Below are 19,929 nucleotides of genomic sequence, written 5' to 3' on the forward strand. Positions count from 1 at the left end.
CGCTTTACCCGCACGTCAATCGTCTCCTGGGAGGATCAACACTCACTCCCAGGAGACATTGCGCAGAGCTCCCCGTCGAGGAAAAGGAGCAACACGCCCACTCCCCGCAAGGAAGAAGACCCAAAAGTGAGGCTGAAGACAGGTAAGTGTACACATTTAAAAAAAAATGACAACGCTACAAGCCTTTATTAAGGCTGGAGATAGGTTAGCTAAAAAGTTAATTTTGAGGGTGAACCTCCGCTTTAATTGGAGATTCATATGTATCCGAATCTCTAAATGAAATAGTAATGAATTTTGTTTATTGGTCTTCTAGCGAATTCCACATTTTTGGAAGGATTCAAGTTTGGATTAGTTTAAAAATTATTGATTCGAACTCTGTGTGAAGAATAGCTGGTTGTTAGGGACTGGGAAGAGCAGCTGGTTACAGCGACTTTAACAACCGATGACTCATCAACTGCCAGCAGGCTTCCCCACTGAAAGCTAAAATGTAAATTTAAAATTTAAATTTTTTTAAAATGTAAATGTAAATTTAAATGGAAATAGAAAAGTCAGGAAAAAAGACAGCGTGGGGTCCCCCCAAATCCATACCAAGCCCTTTGGGTCTGGTATGGATTCTAAGAGAAACCCCATGCCAAAATAAAAAACAAAACGGCGTGGGGTCCCCCCCAGAATCCATGCCAGACCCTTATCTGAGCATACAGCCCGGTAGGTCAGGTAAGGGGGGGATAAGCAAGCCTCCCCCTCCTGAACCATACCAGGCCACATGCCCTCAACATGGAGGAGTGCTTTGGGGTGGGGGGCAAAGGACCTTGTCCCCATGTTGAATGTTATTATTATACAGTATTTATATAGCACTAACAGTTTGCAAAGTGCTTTAAAACATGAGGGCATACAGTACAGTTACAATACAGGAGGAATGGAGAGGGCCCTGCTCATTAGAGCTTACAATCTAGAAGGGAGGGTCAAGTGAAACAAAGGGTAATAACTGTGGGGGATGAACTGAAGGAGAAAATGAAAATGCAGTTGCTAGGTGTGGGTAGGATAGGCTTCTCTGAAGAGGGATCGTCTAAAAGCTAATAGAGTGGGAGATAATCGGACAGGTTGAAGAGGCTTCAGAAAAATCCTGGAGGCGAGCAAAGGAGGAGGTGAAGAGGGAGCTAGAGAGCAGGAGTTTTGGGTGTTGTCAGCGTAGGGATGGTTTTTTGAAGCCATGGGAGGCTGTCTGCTGACCCAGGGAGGAGATGTAGATTGAAACTAGGAGAGGCCCAAGAACAGAACTTTGGGGGACCCCAACAGAGAAAAGAAGAGACGAAGAGGCAGTAGAGTTGTAAGTAATGCTAAAGGTGTGGTTGGATAAGTAGGAAGAGAACCAGCGAAGAGTACAGTCACAGAGACCAATGGCATGGAGTTTTTGTAGGAGGAGGGGTGGTCAACCATATCAAAGCCAGCAGAAAGTTCCAAGAGTACAGAATAGCGTCCATTGGTTTTGGCAATTAGTAGAACGTTTGTTAGTTTTAGGAGAGCAGTTTCTGTGTTGAGGACGGAATCCAGACTGAAGGGGATCAAGAAGGCTATTCTCAGAAAGCTGGTTGCTCAGTCGGTTGTATGGGGACAAAGGCCTCTTCCTCCCTCACAATCCTGAGCGGTGGTTGTGGGGGTCTGTGGGCAGGGGGTGCTTATCGGAATCTGGAAGCATCTTTTAACAAGGGTGCCCCCAGATCCCAGACCCCCCCATGTGAGTGAGTATAGAATTAATCGTACGCCACCTTTATTAAATAGGTAAGGGGTGGAGTCATCCGCAGAGTCATCAGCGAATAATCACCCCACCTTGTGACATTACCGACTGGGGCAATTGTCAAAAACTTGTGAATGGCTAGGGGTACTATGAACCCCATACTCATTCACATGGGGGTGGGGGTGGACTGGCCCCTTGTTAAAGGGGACTTGCAGATTCCGATAAGCCCCTCACCCGCAGACCCCCACAACCACCACCAGGGTTGTGTGGAAGAGGCCCTTCTTCCCATCAACATGGAGACAAGGTGCTTTGGGGTGGTCGGAAGCCCCAAAGCACCCCCCTATGTTGAGGGCATATGGACTGGTATGGTTCAGGATGGGGCGTTTGCTCGCCCCCCCCCTTTCCTGACCTTCTGGGCTGAATGCTCGGATAAGGGTCTGGCATGGATTTTGGGGGGGACCCCACACTGTTTTTTTCTGACTATTCTACTGCCAGCATTCTTTTGTTTACATTTCAGCTCTCAGCTATTCACACAGAATTTGAATTGGTCAACAATTTTTCGACTGATCCAAATTCGAAACTAAACTAAATGAATCAATGAAACAAAATTAGAAACATAACAAATCTATTTGAAACTAAACAAACTTTTCCATTCTGCACATGTCTAGAATCGATCAGCAGATCATCAGAATTGATCATCCATGACATTACAAACTGCAGCCACAACATGTGAGCCCATCATTACAAGATAAGGCAAACAAACAGAACAGGGTATATAACTACACTAATACCTAAACATTTTAACTAGGTATTATGCCTTTAAAGTGTAAAGTTGAGACAACTTAGTTTAATTACCTAAAATGATTGTAAATGATCTCCTTGTATAACAAGTAAAACAACCCATTCAGTTTAAAATATAAATGAAAGACAAAAAACATTTGTGTAGATTAGACTTAAAAAAATGATAAAACCCTTTTTTCTAAATAATCACATTCCCTCTGTTCTCAGCTGCATAAGAGCTGGAGGAGGAGAAGCAGCAGCATACTGAGCTTCCCAGTGAAAGGCTGTGCAGGGAAGGTGTGCCAAGACAAGTCTGATCATTGCAGCAGAGTAGGCTGTGTTCCCAGCACGGCTAGAGAACTGAACACATTGTTGTCTCATGCCTAGTGTGGTCAATTTTTAATAGAAAAGCAGAGTGACTGGCAGGTTCATCAGGGACAGGGATTTCCCACACAGGAAGCAATAGAAAGAGAGCAGGTTACTTTCTCATACAAGCACATGGTACAGCAGGCACATGTCACGAATATTAAATGTTGGGGTAACAAACACTTTAAAGAATGTGATATTAATGTTCTGACAAGGACAATTGATCCTAATAGTGATGTTAATGGAAGTGTTTATGCTGGATCATTGGTAATTTTACAATTTGTCATTAAAAACTCTCCTAAATATATGTGCAACTTAATACAATAATATTTTGTAGTATTTGATGTATTTAAAGCTACATAAGGTGAAGTTTGCAGCATGGACATATGTGAAATATCTGTTTGGTGAGCAAAATTTACTGAACCTAAAAACTTTTACCAGTTTAAAACGTCTTTAAAATGTTATTATGGTCATCTATTGCCAGGATACCACATGCTGGTATCTTGCAGTGCTAGTAAGACCAGATATGTAAAAACCACACAGCGGAAACCAGATGAAAGCCTAAGTGAAGAAGTGCAGTTTATTATAAACACAAGAAAATACGTGACACAAAACATAAATACAGCACCCTATACACAACCCAGTGAGCATGCATGAAAAGTAAAAAACTAGCTAACTACTTAACTAACTACTAGTGTTGCTCACGAATATTCGCATTGCGAATATTCGACTCGAATATAGCATATTCGAGAAATCGCGCTATATTTCGAATTTCACGGTGAATATTCGCAATTCCGAATATTCGCATTTTTTCAATTTGATTTTTAATACAGATCACATCCTATCGACGTCTAAAAGCATTGCTGGTATGATTAGAGACCCTGGGCCGAGTAGCTAAGCTGAGGCGATCCTTTTATGTTGCCAAATTGAAAAAAAAAAAATTGCGATTTTTCGCTATTGCGAATGCGAAAATGATTGCGAATTTTCGATAACTGTGGTAGGAGAACTCTGATTGTCTCTGATGCAAAAGGGGGGGCTTTGTGTATGTTTCTGTTATGAATATTTGTATGTTTGATATTATTTTTTTTTGTAAGAAGGAAAAAATTGCGCATACCTTAAAAAAAGGGGAGAATACAGCAGCAACTCAAAAATGTTATACAACATAAATTAATACAAGACAGAAAATGGAGTCGCTCTACAAGAATAAAAAATATGTCTAGTGACAAGACATGTGGGCAAATTATAAAATAAGCAAGCGCAAATAACTTGTGAAATACACAGTAAAACAAATATATAAGGAAATATAGTCCCAATAATAGAAAAATAATCTTTCATAAAAATGTCTTTGATATGTGAAGTGAAAAAAAGTCCAAAGCATGCAGCATGAACGTGTTCAATCTTCAAGGTGTTTGATTGACAAACGGCTGTGACAGATGGATAGAGTAAAGAATCACCACCAATGCAAAACACTTTTTATTTTCTATTGTAAAATATCACGAATATTCTGAGCCAATCAGAGTGCTCCTTCTGCATTTGCCGAATATTCGCAATTATTTTGTATTGTAAAATATCAAGAATATTCTGAGCCAATCAGAGTGCTCCTTCCGCATTTGCCGAATATTCGCAATTATTTTGTATTGTAAAATATCAAGAATATTCTGAGCCAATCAGAGTGCTCCTTCCGCATTTGCCGAATATTCGCAATTATTTTGTATTGTAAAATATCACGAATATTCTGAGCCAATCAGAGTGCTCCTACAGCATTTGTCGAAATTGCGCAGTAAATATCGCATTCGCATGTTGCGATATTTCGATAAAATATCACGAATATTCTGAGCCAATCAGAGCGCTCCTCCAGCATTTCTCGAAATTGCGCAATAAATATCGCATTCGCATGTTGCGATATTTCGATAAAATATCACGAATATTCTGAGCCAATCAGAGTGCTCCTACCGCAGTTATCAAAAAATCGCAATTATTTTCGCATTCGCAATAGCGAAAAATCGCAATCATTTAATTTCGATAAAATATCACGAATATTCGAATTTAGCGAATATATCTCGAATATTCGAATATATATTCGAGATATATCGCGAAATCGAATATGGCATATTCTGCTCAACACTACTAACTACACAAATAGAGGCAATCAGGAGAATCTGATAGAGCATGGTCTGGTAGGAATACAGGAAACAAGGCAGGTCAGGATGACGAGCCAGAAAAAGTAGCAAGCTCAAAAAGTAACCAATCCAAAATATACAAGGACTGTGGGGTGATTTACTAAGGCTGGCCATGAATGAACAACAAGCCCTGACAACCTTATTGGCTGTCGACTTGTAGTTCTTTATTATTGCATTTTTTTAATTTATTTTTTAAAGTGAACTTATCCTTTAAGCAGCTTCCCAACATAAGCCAGCATCAAGTAGTAACTAATCACTGGGACCAGCTGGCTGCTGGAAAACATCTGCTGGTGAACACTGGAAGTACACTATTTAAAGAGGAACTGCAGTCTGCTCACATACCGGTACTTTGTAAAAAAAACATCTTTGCCATTCTGAAGCTTCCCTCCAACCACTTTGCATATTATTTTATATATACTGTGATTCTGTACTTGTCAAATATGCTGCAGAAATCTGTCTCCACTAAGTCTGACTGCATCCATTTTAACTGTAGGCAGCTGGAAGGGGTTGTAAAGGTAAAACAAAAATCCCTAAATAGCTTCCTTTACCTTAGTGCAGTCTTCCTTCACTTACCTCAATCTTCGATTTTGCTTTTAAATGTCCTTATTTTCTTCTGAGAAATCCTCACTTCCTGTTCTTCTGTCTAACTACACACCGTAATGCGAGGCTTTCTCCCTGGTGTGGAGAAAGCCTCTTGAGGGGGGAGGGGGCGAGCAGGAGGGTCAGGACGCTCTCTACTTTGCAGATAGAGAAAGGAGCTGTGTGTTTGTGGGCGTCCTGACACTCCTGCTCGCCTCCTCCCTCCTCAAGAGTCTTTCTCCACACCAGGAAGAAAGCCTCGCATTACTGTGTGGAGTTACAGACAGAAGAACAGGAAGTGAGGATTTTTTAGAAGAAATAAGGACATTTAAAAGCAAAATCGAAAACTGAGGTAAGTGAAGGAGGACTGCACTAAGGTAAAGGAAGCTATTTAGGGAAAAAAATGTTTACCTTTACAACCCCTTGAAGCTGCTGACTGTTCACTTCCTAGATTTACACAGACACGCAGAGGCACACTTCCAGCTCTGTAGCTCTCATTGGCCCCCTTATGACTCACCCCCTCCCTTCCTTGCAAGAGAGAAAGAGCTGTGCATGATGTCATAAGCCTAGGCCCTTTACCAGACAAGAAACAAGAAGTTGGCTGTATAAGGTATTTACTGGCACAAAAAATATTTTACTATCCAAAGTTAAAACAAGGGCAGAAAATGTAATAGATGGAAAGATGAAAAAATGACTGAAGGTCCACTTTAAGTCTGAGGGCTCAGTGCCACCAGCAAATATTCTGGTTACTGACATCTGTTTTGTGACTATTTTGCTTTTATGCACAAACAATATGGGAAGAGCAATTTGCACATTCAAATTGGATTTTGGATTTTGCAGTTCAGTGAATCAGGACTATAAATGGTTTGACTTTGCTAACAGTAGATTTGGCCCTAACATTTAATAATCCAGTTTACTCACCAAAAAAATAAACACATTAGAATGAACAGTAAAAAAAAAAAAAATGCGTGACCCAAAAGCCATACATACTGTCAACAGAGCATAACAGCGTCACCATATGATTGGTGAGGTGGTGATCAGGGACACTAAGTGATGACATTATGTATACAATATATATCATTTTTTTTTATAGTTTTTTACATACCGTCACCAGAACAGTACAATAGTGACACCGTACTACACTAGGTCAGAATGTTTTTTTACACTATGATGATCACTGTATAAGCACTGTATAAGCTATCATTCTTACACTGTATCCATTCATGTGCCATTGTGTACAATTGTAATAGCTGTGACTGGTTACAGTTATCACCTGGTACAGGTCCGCTGTAATTGGCCCTGTACCATGTGATCACTGTGACCAATTACAGAGATCCTCACAATAGTACACAATAGCTATGAATGAAAGCCATTGTTTACAACTGACATGTGATCACATCATACCAGGGCCATGCACAGTGGCCCAGTACAGCAATCTGTGTCCTGCTGTCTCTGGTGTACACAGAGGGTCACAGATTCCACCGCTGCATGGCCCTTCAAGATGCGTGAGTGGAAGGACGTCATATGATGTCCATCTGGGATAATAACAATATAGTCAGGTGGGAGGTGGTTTGTGTTCATTTGTTAATATGATGATGTCCAAACATGGAGAACACTTACTTTATAATAGTTTTCATCAGACTGAATTGCTTTGGAAAGCCCAAAATCACTGATTTTGGCATAATGCTGAGTCACCAAAAGCACATTTCTGGCCGCCAAATCTCTGTGGACAAAATTTTTTTCTTCCAGATACTTCATTCCCATGCAAACTTGATGAACAAGTTCTGTTACGTTCTTCTCGGAGACATCCCTGACAAATAGGATTAAAACCTCAATTATACATCAGTATATATCGGTCAGTCATGTTTTCTAGTAAAGACATTTTGTACTACATTTATAGTTAGTAGAGACAGAAGTTTTTCCATGTGCGTACTGTATAACAAAATCATAACAAATAATTTTATTTATAACAAGGCTTTTTTTCAGAGGATAGAATTTATTTTATAATAAAAGTATACACCGTGCAATTTCAGATAATGCGTCTTCAACTTGATAATAAAATTGATGTTATAGAATACCATTTATAGAACCATACCATATATAGGCCCAGATTCTCAAAGGGCTTACGACGGCGCAACGCCATTTGCGCCGTCGTAAGTCCTAATCTGGGCCGTCGTATCTATGCGACTGATTCTTAGAATCAGTTACGCATAGATATCCCTTAGATCTGACAGGCGTAAGGCTCTTACGCTGTCAGATCTTAAATGCAATTTTTTTTCCCGCCGCTAGGTGTCGCCTCATCGTCTTCCCTGTCGTCTATGCAAATTAGCTATTTACGCGAGATTCCGGAACGTACGCACGGACGACGCCGTAAGCGTAAACTTGTTCCTGCTATATGAGGGGTAAGTTTACGAAGGTCCGTCGTATGCCATGTTAAGTATGGCGTCCGTTTACGTAATTTTCCTAAGTCGTCCGCGAATACGACTTTACGTCAATGACGCTCACGTCGGCGTCATTGATGTTTTTCGTCGTGAGCTGGACCATGTGCACTGGGCTATTTTTCCGCCCGGCGCATGCGCAGTTCTATCGGCGCGGGGGCGCGCTTAATTTAAATACAAGCCGCCCCCTTTGAATTACGCGGCCTTACGCCGGGCCATTTACACTACGCCGCCGCAAATTACGGAGCAAGTGCTTGGAGAATACGGCACTTGCTCCAGTAATTTTCGGCGGCGTAGTGTAAATGGCTTATGCTACGCCGCCGCGGATTCTACGAGAATCTGGCCCATAGTATCTATCTACCTATCTATCTATCTATCTATCTATCTATCTATCTATCTATCTATCTATCTATCTATCTATCTATCTATCTATCATCTATAAATCTTTGATCATTTTTTTGTCATGAGAATAGGAGCAGGAACTCCACCTAGCCCCCCATCCCCTGTTCTTGTGTTATTGGGTTAAGATATACTTTTTTAGTACCTTATACTAAATTTAATGAAAGGAAATATGCTGATTGATAGCCTCCCTATAAATGTATTATTGATTGAAATATATGATACTGGAAACATACATGAATGCAATTGCCATACAAAATTTCATATTGACAGTACAACTAATTAATTAGAAATATAAAACACACTCTTAGAAAATATATTTGTATACTATCTTTATGTTAAAAGAATGCTATTACAGAAAAAAACTTCAGTACCTGTTCTTAATTAGAAACTTATTTAATGGTCCTAGTTCTGCAAGTTCCATAACCAGCATCCAAGACTCCGCCTCACAAACCCCGATCATTCTGACAATGTATGGGTTATCCAACTGTTGCATCACCCTTGCTTCAGTCAGCAGCTCCTCCTGGCTGGAAGGGTCGTTGTTTTCATTTTTAAGAATCTTCACAGCAACTTTCTTTTCAGATCTGTTAATTGGAATACTGTTAAGTTGGGATGCTAGGCTTCCACATTTATGTACAGTAAAACCTTGGTTTGCAAGCATAATTCGTTCCAGAAACATGCTTGTAAACCAAAGCACTTGTATACCAAAGCATTTTTTTTACAGGGTATAAAAGAGAAGGCGGGCACCTCCAAGTGTAGCAATAAGTTGCTAAATGTTGTACCTTCCTTAAATGTAACCATATTGCTACACTTATGCCGCGTACACACGATCGGTCAAACCGATGAGAACGGTCTGATGGACCGTTTTCATCGGACCAAACCGATCGCGTGTGGGCCCCATTGGTTATTTATCCATAGGTTAAAAAAAAGCAATCTTGTTTAACCGATGGATACCTAACCGATAGAAAAAAAACGTTTGTAGGCACGTCCATCGGTTAAAAATCCAGGCATGCTCAGAATCAAGTCGACGCATGCTTGGAAGCATTGAACTTCGTTTTTTTCAGCACGCCGTTGTGTTTTACGTCACCGTGTTCTGACACAATCGTTTTTTTAACTGATGGTGTGTGTAGGCATGACTGACCATCAGTCAGCTTCATCGGTTAACCGATGAAAACGGTCCATCAGACCGTTCTCATCGGTTTGACCGATCGTGTGTACGCGGCATTAGAGGCTCCTCTCTTCTTTTTTATACTCAGTTGTGACATAACACTACTCTTATATCAAGACATCGCTTGTATATCAAGGCAAAATGTATTAAAACATTTTGCTTGTCTTGCAAAACGCTCTCAAACCAAGTTACTCTCAAACCAAGGTTTTACTGTAGTTGTTATTTATGTAGTTGCTATTCCAGCATGTTTCAATTATTTTTTTTCAATAAAAAAGGACATAACAACAAGACAATCAAAAATCCAGATAATATGTCTGAATCAACAATAAAGAAAAAAAAAAACAACCATAATAACCCAAGAAAATTTCACATGTGCAACAATATATATATATATATATATATATATATATATATATATATATATATATATATATATATATATATATATAATTGCAAACCTATAATAAATATAAAATACAGGGTGTATCTCCTGGATGCATATCCTTACATCTATATATATCACGTTTCTTCACCAAAAAAGGAGGCAAGGGACAAGCGAGAAATGGGGGAAATCCTCTTAAAAGCATAGGTACCTCTTGTGATCTTTCTCCCAACTATAGTCTAGGGCAGGGGTAGGCAACCTGGGGCCCTCCAGCTATTGCAGAACTACAAGTCCCATCATGCCTCTGGAAGTAATTGTAACTGCCAGCCTTGTAATGCCTCATGGGAAATGTAGTTCCACAACAGCTAGCGGGCCCCAGGTTGCCTGCAGCCGGATGATATGGCTGCATAGAAGCCGAGCTTCGGCACAGTGGGATCCATACAGCGTCTCTAAATGACGGGGGACTGCTTTTTATCATCCCCACAGCTAGCCTGACACCTGGAAAGCCGCTGAAAGCTAATGGTGAAGAGGAAAAACAGAGATGGGCCTTGCAAACTGATCGATTTCTTATCTCTGGTGGTGGCCCAGAAATTCCAAGATGGCGCCGGCATGACAGGCAGGACACAAAGAGGCATAGCAGAGGCTGCTGCAGGGACATGAGTAACACAGAGCACAGTTGCATACTCACCTGAGGCAGAAGGAGAGCTGTGTACATCCACCTCAAATAGCCCAGTGAAGCAGAAAAGAAGACCGGACGCTGGCAAGGAAAATGTCAGTGCCACACAATCTGACACAGACTCTATATCTGACCCTTCAGGTTTTGACGAACAACTTAAAACATTTCTCGCAGCACTGCAACCTATTTTAGACACAATTCTTAAAGACATGCTGATTTCTTTGAGGGGGGGGGTTCTGCAACCGGATATTGCCTCATTCATGAAACAAACCAGGGTGGAAATAGAAGCCCTGGGGGACAGGATGGATCATATTGAAAATAGAATGGGAGACTATGTTTGGGCGCACAGTGAAGCGGCTGATGCTCATGATGATTCTGTGGAAGACATCCGACATACCAAAATTAAAATGGTGGCCTTAGAAGACCATTCCCACCAAGACAATGTCAGATTCCAAGGAATAGCAGAGTCCGTCCCTGCCACAGACCTTCGCCTCTTTATACAAAAAATTATAGCTGAACTACTCCTCTCTGTTAGCCCCAGGAACTGGTTATTCACAGAGCTCAAAGGCTCCCTAAACAGTCATTTGTACCAGAATGAGTCCCAGGGATGTCATAGCGAGGATTTATTACTACCATGTAAAAGATCAACTCATCCAATTTGCCTGCAGAAGAAACTCCCTCCCTGAGCCTTATGTAGGGATCACCCTATATACCGTCCTCTCTCAAGCGACAATCCAAGCTCTTAAAAATGTAATTGCTGTCACTAAAATACTCTGAAATAATAATAATTCATACAAATGGAAATTCCCCACCAAATTATCCATCAAAAGGAACAACAAGTCACACATTGTTCCTAATCTGGACGAGGGCCTTGACCTACTGAGGAGTTGGGACCTTTTCCCGGAGGACAAATCTGATAGTTCTTCCCAACAACGCTGATCTGCACCGTGGCGTACAAGTCCTAACACATGACACCCTTAGTCTCTTACGATCTGTTACCCTGAAGGCAACCTTGCTTACTCTACTTACTCTTCTGTCTACAATCTGCAGCCTCAGAATCTCTTTTAAGTCACAATGCAGCCCTCCTGGCTTCAACATAGAATCCTGTCTGGCTGTTTTTTTCTCCCTCATGTTGTGTACAGGACACACCTGTATTCTCGAGTTGGATTCCAACTCGCCACTTTCTTTTGTTTGGGTTAACCTTCTGTTTTATGAGCTTGTTCATTCTATTACTATGGAATATCCATAACCGGTTCAAAAATATGCTTCCACTCATCCAAGCTAATGTGATTAAGGTCCTATCAGAATATCACTATACTCTTCTGTCTTGTTATGGTACTTAAATTGATATTGATAAAAGCCAAAAGGCTCAATAGCCTTTACAAACGCAGGGCTCTCTGGAAGAAGGCACTTAACTAATGCAGTGACATCTTTTCTGACACACTTTTCTGTCTTCAACCCCCCCGCACGTTGCACACACAAACAATGTCCTCATGTATTCCACTCCAACCACCAGAAGAATAAAAGTGGAGTATTGGTAGCAATCAAGGATACAGTCTCATTTAACCTACTGGACTCATTAATTAATCCTGAAGGAAGATTCATCATTTTGGTTGCTGAGATTAACAATACAACTTACAACTTACACCTTTCTGTCTTTATATTCTCCTAATGTCCACCAGTGACTATTGTTGAGGAAAACTTCCAAAATCCAAATAGGCTATCTGTGGTGTGGGGATTTCAATGCACCTATGGACCCTGCAATGGACTCCACAGCCCAGAACAAAAAAAAGACAGGCCTTAACTCTTTTTTCTTTCAGGAAGATCTAAATGACCCCTGGAGGTGCCTGCATACTTCGGAGTGGGTCTACTCCTTCTTCTCTAACACACACAGATAAGTCGTTTTTATAAAAGGTAACCTTGGCCAACATCCATTGGACCACTTGCCAATTTGACTGGATATTGACGGCCGATCTGGAACTCATACATCCTTATGGAGGAACAATACGTTTATTTTGTCTAATCTTGTATATGCAAAGTACTTAAAGACACACTTAGGGACGTTTTTCTGTTTTAATACTAATGGCTCTAGCGGTGTCTTTAATTTTTGGTGTACTCACAACGTTTTTATAAGAGGGGAATTGATCCAACTCGCTGCCAGGGAGAAAAGGAAGAAAAACCAAAGCATATCCTCACTGCTAACAGAAATTGCACACTTAGAAGGTTTGCAAAAATCTAAACTTAGAACTATCAGAGAGGAGCTAGTTAAATCTATTCTCATAGCTGACCGGTAGAAATGTTTTAAAAGATTACAGCTAACATCTTACTCTCAGAAAAACAAAGTAGGGAAGAGACTGGCTGCACAACTTAAACAGAGACAAGCCAAAATGAGAATAGAAAAAATAACACAACATAGCACATGAAAAGTAACTATAAACCCACACGACATAGCACAAACTTTCTGTGACTATTACGCCTCTCCCTATAATTTAAAGGACGACTCACTCACTCCACTCCCTAAACTAGAAGATATTTCATCCTTCCTGAACAGCATTAACCTCCAATCAATAGATCCATCTGCCCTATCTCAGATTAATAGACCTATTGACAGGCCCGGATTTACTTCCTTTGCTGCCCCAAGGCCGGGTCCTTCAATGCCGCCCTCGTCTACACAGTACAGGGGGGACATTATCCTCCGGGGGACTTTTTCGGCAGGATACTGAGATGCATTGAGAAGCGGAGGGGGGGTGGGGGACTGGGATTGGTACGCCGAAAATGACACTGAGAACCTGGGGGGTGTTGCTGCCAAAAATGACATTGAGCATTAGGGGGTGCTGCTGCCAAAAATGACAAAACGACATTGAGAACCGGGAGGGGGGGTGCTCCTGCCGAGAACCATCTCACCTCCTCTTCCCTCTGTTTTATCTCCTCTCACCATCCGCATGACAGGGGGAACTCCCGAAATGAAAGTGAAAGTGTGCTCTCCTCTCAGCCACAGTGCCGCCCCTGCACCCACTGCCGCCCCGAGGCCTGGCCTTGTTGGCCTTGTCTGGAATCCGGCCCTGCCTATTGACCTACAAGAGGTGCTTAAGGGTATTACTGCACTCGCATAAAATAATTCTTCAGACATAGATGGGCTTTCCTCAGAATATTATAAAACCTTCTCATCTATCGTAGGCCCACTCCTTGTGAATGTTTTTAATAAAGCTGCCAAGCTGGAACAATTTTCCAAGGAAATGCTTGAAGCTGTAATAATTGCCCTCCCTATGCCGGGTAAGGAACCCCATCAACCACAAAACTTTAAGCTAATTTCTCTATTGAATGCGACTTAAAAAATGATTCTAAAATATTGGCTAATAGACTTCTTGATGTAATGCCTGTCTCATAGGACCACAACAAGTTAGGTCTGTAAAAAGAACACAGGCTCTAGATGGGACTAGGAGGATGATTAATCGAATCCACTACACAGAATAAAGTAAAACACCTTCCCAGCTCCTTGCCTTGGATGCCTAGAAGGCATCTGACAGGGTACACTGGGGGTACCTCTCCCAAGTGCTACTTAAATTTAAATTAAAGTTTATCTACTTCGCCAGTCCATCAATAAAGGGCCTATGCATTGGGGAATATGAGCACAAAATAGGGCTCTTTACAGATGATATTAGTTTATCTCTTTTTGCCCAAGTCATCGCTTACCTGTGTGCAGGCCCTAATAGATGAATTCGGACACATGTCACACTACAACATTAACAATAGTAAATGCCATGTCCTCTCCATGGGAATCTCTTCTAAAACAATTCTTTACCTAAAAAAAAATCCAATTCAACTGGGACTCTCCCTCTATCACATATTCGGGAATTCAACTTATTTTTCCACTAAAAAATTATATGAAGCTAACTACCCAATTCTCTTACGTAAAATAACCAAAGACCTGAACCATATAAGTAGGAATCGATTATCCTGTGTGGCTTTTAAAATGCAAGCCCTCCTAAAAATTCTGTATGTTTTTAGAACACTTCCAATTTATTTTCCACTTTCCTTCTTTGCTAAATGCAACTCCATAGTCCGGAATTTTCTTTGGCAAGGCCATAAGCTCAGAATAGCATTTGCCTCCCTAACCAAACATAGACAAAACAGTGTTCTCCCAGATCTGAAAGCTTACTATAGAGCCTCCCTTCTTGACCAAATTCAACATTGGGCTAAAGTATTGCAGGATAAACTGTGGGTAACTATAAAGAGATCACTTTACCATGATCTGATACTGATAGCACTTATGGTAGCATCTCTTATGTCACCTACTATATGTAAATTATCTCACCCAACTGTGGCTGAATCCTTAGAAGCTTAGCAGGAGCTTCTCTATCTACAGCACACAGATAATAACACCTGCTATATAGACATTCGGGAGGACATATGAATGGCTTATTCCATTATTTTTGGTTAGCAAGACATTTAATCTTCCTGGACAATATTAAAAGAAACGTATTACCCCAAGATGTCTATAGGATTAATCAAATTCACCACTAAGTTATATGCGTGTTATAAAGACAACATAGAAGTTCAATTTGGAATTATCTTAAAGGAAAAATATAAAAAAATACACAAGGTATTTCCTTTTTCTACTCAGTGCTAACCGTTAGTCCAGACAAGACTAAAAAACATGTTATGGGAAAGGGAACTAGCCAAAACCTTTACTGTTGAACAATGGAGTAAGGCTATCCATATCAGTTACAGAGCCACTGCTTGCATTGACCATTGGGATGTTTTTCCAAAAATGTATCGCAAGTGGTACTTGACCCCTTATAGATTGTCAAAAAAATTCCTGCTACCTCTAATCTATGCTGGAGGATGTGTACACAGATAGGGAGTCTATATCATATATTGTGGAAGTATGTTCATATCCAACCATTCTGGAAGAAGGTAGTTGACCTAATTACGAGGAATAACGTTGCTCTCAACCCAGAACTAACACTACTAAACATAGGACTATCCTGCTCCATACAGAATCACTGCTCCATACAGCTTACATTCTGTACGCAGCTAGAGTAGCTATTACAAGTCATTGGAAATCCCCCTCTCCCCCCAACTAATGCCACGTACACACGGTCGGAATTTCCGGCAACAAATGTTCGATGTGAACTTTTGGTCGGATAGTCTGACCGTGTGTAGGCTCCATCGGACATTTGCTATCGGAATTTCCGACAACAAATTTTTCAGAGTTGTTTCTCAATTTTTCCTACAACAAAAGTTCCGATCGTCTGTAGCCAATTCCGACGCACAAAAATCCTACGCATGCTTGGAATCAATTTGACGCATGCTCAGAATCTTTGAACTTCATTTTTCTCAGCTCATTGTAGTGCGGTACGTGACCGCGTTATTGACGTCCGGAATTTTCTACAACACTTGTGTGACCGTGTTTATGCAACACAAGTTTTCCGTCAAAAAAAATCCACTGTTTTGTTGTCGGAATGTCCGATCGTGTGTACATGGCTGTAGAAGACATAATAGCATAATTGAATGCCAATGCCAATCTGAAAAACTCCTTAATCTTAAAGAGTTTAAATCCTCCTCCTTCCTAAAATTCTGGGGGCCTTGGTTGAAACACCCTAAGGCCTCTACAGACCTTTTTAACGTAATCCTGTTTATTAATACAAATGGTGCATTAATACATCCATTCTTGGGTTCATGCTTTGGGTTCATGCTTTGTTATTACTCTTCCACTTTTCTATTAATGGCCCTTTGTTTGTTAGTATTGAAGTGTTTGATTAATCACCCTGGTCGGATTGTTAGTCCAAACCCTGGCACAGTTTGCTCCCACTTGGGGTGCTGGGATGGATGTGGCCCATTCTATCTCAGTGTGCATATTCACTGCTCCACATTACTCTGGGTTCAATAAAGGAAAGAAAAAAAAAAGGGGCAGGTGAAAGGGGGGGGGGGGGCAAAAATGTATGACCAGGCAGGGCTAATCCTGTCACCCATCTTATATTTTTAACATAATATAAGTTTTCCTCTACCTCACTCTCCCTCCCCACCAAAAGAGATATACTGTATATTTATTTTTCAGTACCCTATATTGCCATGGCTTTCCATAAATTGGTCAATTTCTAGGCTGTAGCATTAAACTTGTAGAAGGGAACCTGTAAAAAGAGTTATATATGTCATAGTTATAGCTTCAAACTGTCTGGATCACATTCTTGTTGGATTTTGAGTACCCGGCTTTCCTGGGAGGTAGCCCCGTGAAATCACTGGTGTCTGAGCAAGTAAGTTAGCATAAGTCAGGATCCAAGGAATTTTCAATTGGCAGCAGTGTTGTCAGCATGCTGTGTGCACTCCTTCATCTGGCCATTGTACTACATATCAAATCTGCAGGAGGCATTTACAGACCTGATAGGCAGCCCAACTAAAGGAACACGCATAACTGGCCAACAACAATGCTGCTAACTGAAAGGCAGAAGCTTAGTACTGTCAGCCTGAAAGTGTTGCTATGTTTTCACACCATTCCTGGTTTTGCTCTGACAAACATAATTTAAAGCTGAATTTAACTCTGCTTTATATATATTATGCCATAATATGCTAGTATGCACAGCATATTAGCATGTTATGGCCTACTTACCTGTCAAACAATGCATTACATTGCTACAGTGTCAGTGATTCCGCTGGTCCTGGGTGCTTCCATCTTCTCCTTCTTCTTTCCAGGTTCGCTCTGTTTAGTCGCTTAAATGATGTCACTCTTGCGGATGTGCACGAGAGTTACTTTATCGTGGCATAGAACGGTGCTGTGATTGTACTTAGAGCTGTACATGCGTGGCTCAGTGTACATTACCACTGATTGGCAGTGAAAAGCAATTATGACAAAAGAAGCCAGGGTCTCTTCTGTCATAAAAACCATACCGGTCAGCATTTAAAAAAAATAAATAAGCTTAATTCCACTTAAATACATTTTGGAGTTGGCTCTGAAAAACAGTGCGATTATAACCCAAAAGTTTATAATGTTAAACATTGTAAAACTATTCATAGGCATAACAAAACATTTGGAAGCATAACCATGATCTGACTGCCCCTCTATTGTCTTATGGCCCAGTGTAAGCCATAAATAGGAATGCTTGGGTGACATGGGTGGCATCTTGTTCAAAGTGATTGTAAAGCTTATTTTTTATTTTTTTTAAATAACAAAAATGTCATACTTACCTTCTTTGCGCAATGATTTTGCACAGAGCAGCCCCGATCCTCCTCTTATGGTGTCCCCCGCCAGTGCTTATGGCTCCACCCCCCACAGAGTGCCACCATAGTAAGCCACTTGCTATGGGGGCACTCATGTGTGCTTGCTCCCAAGCCCACCAGCACACTATCGATCTCCAGAACGGTCCAAAGCTTTATTCAACTATCACATCATTACCGCAAATAGCAATGTTTTAGAGCCTTGCAGGACCCCTTCATCAGGCATGTAACACAGAGCAGGGCTTGGCCCCACCCCCCACTGCCCAGTCACTGGCTCTGATTCACAGCAGCTGGAGAGAGTAGGTTTGTACTTGGGGGGGGGGGCACTGCAGGGGGAATACAAAACCATCTGCCTTTACTACCACTTTAAGGCTATGTGAGAGAGAGATACAGTGCATAAAACCTAAAGCTATGTGATTGAAAGCAGACATTTAATTGCAGGAGAAAAGTAGAAAGTCCAGTGCACTTACTTTGATGTTTTAAAGATTCCTTTTTTCACAGTCCCAAAATTGCCAGAACCCAATTCAATATCAGCTAATAGGAGTTGTTCTCGCTTTATTTTAAGAGTTTGAGTTCTTAGCTCATCAGGATCTTCATATATTCCTCGATACACATCTGTGTCCATTGGCATGGAATACATGGAACTTTCTGAAACTGGCATAAAAGACAGAGCTGAAATAACTTAACAATTATTTCATGGCTTTTCGTAATCATATTATTTCATATATTCTATGGGTTTCTCAGTTGCTGTTTTGAAAAATGTTAAAGTTTAAATATAACAATCTTTTGTCATTTCACATTGAATTATTGTAATCATTTTCACCAAATGGAGCTCAAACACATCAACTTGAAAGGTTGAATACTTTTTAGTATTACATGCATGCTGCAATACAACAGTGCAATGGCCAACTGTTAACATGAATACTTTATAGGCAACAAACCCCAATAGGAAAAAAAAATTCAAATAGATATACATATACTGTAAATGATTCTGAAATATTTGGTCCATAGTGACATAAAAGCATCACACAGTTGCTGCAGATTTGTGGGCTGCACATACATGATACAAATCACCCATTCCACCACATCCCAAAGGTGCTCTATTGGATTGAGATCTGGTGACTGTGGAGGCCATTGGAGTACAGTGACCTCATTGTCCTGTTCATTTAGAGATGGTATTCTGCATACCTTGGTTGTAACAAGTGGTTATTTGAGATACTCTTGCCTTTCTATCATCTTAAACCAGTCTGCCCATTCTCCTCTGACCTCTGACATCCACAGGCAGTTTTATCCACACAACTGCCACTCACTGGATATTTTCTCTTTTTCAGACCAATTTCTGTAAACCCTAGAGATGGTTGTGTGTGAAAATCCAAGTAGATCAGCAGTTTTTGAAATACTGAGGCCCCATACACACGGGAGGATTTATCCGCGGATACGGTCCAGCGGACCGTTTCCACGGATAAATCCTCTCGAGGATTTCCGCGGATTTCTATGCGATGGAGTGTACACACCATCGCATTGAAATCCGCGCCGAAATCCTCTGGCGATGACGTGTCGCGCCGTCGCCGCGATTATGACGCGGCGACGTGCGCGACGCTGTCATATAAGGAATTCCACGCATGCGTCGAATCATTACGACACATGCGGGGGATCCCTTCGGACGGATGGATCCGGTGAGTCTATACAGACCAGCGGATCCATCCGTTGGGATGGATTCCAGCAGATGGATTTGTTTGGCATGTCAGCAAATATTCGATCTGCTGGAATCCATCCCAGGGGAGAAATATCCGCGGAAACAGATCCGCTGGAGTGTACACACCATAGGATCTATCCGCTGAAACCCATTTGCTGGGATTTTTCAGCGGATGGATTCTATCGTGTGTATGGGGCCTGAGACCAGCCCATCTGTCACCAACAACCATGCCACATTCAAAGTCACTTAAATCCCCTTTCTTGCCCATTCTGATGCTTGGTTTGAACTTCAGCAAGTTGGCTTCACCACGTCCAG

At 41.1% G+C, this 19,929-nt stretch overlaps 1 protein-coding gene across 7 annotated transcripts in view; it reads right to left on the minus strand.

The window, feature by feature from the left end:
* The window catches only part of SYK (spleen associated tyrosine kinase), a 164,427-nt gene that overhangs the window by 30,537 nt on the left and 113,961 nt on the right, over positions 1 to 19,929 (minus strand). For all 7 annotated transcript variants that reach the window (XM_040354927.1, XM_040354944.1, XM_040354909.1 and 4 more), the window contains 3 exons: positions 18,389 to 18,572; positions 8,852 to 9,061; positions 7,261 to 7,450 (listed from right to left, as the gene is read on the minus strand). In XM_040354927.1, coding sequence (XP_040210861.1) covers positions 7,261 to 7,450; positions 8,852 to 9,061; positions 18,389 to 18,572 — 584 coding nt within the window. The remainder of the gene's footprint in view (positions 1 to 7,260; positions 7,451 to 8,851; positions 9,062 to 18,388; positions 18,573 to 19,929) is intronic.

The sequence above is a fragment of the Rana temporaria genome, chromosome 1, assembly GCF_905171775.1.
Source record: "Rana temporaria chromosome 1, aRanTem1.1, whole genome shotgun sequence".
Classification (NCBI taxonomy): Eukaryota; Metazoa; Chordata; class Amphibia; order Anura; family Ranidae; genus Rana; species Rana temporaria.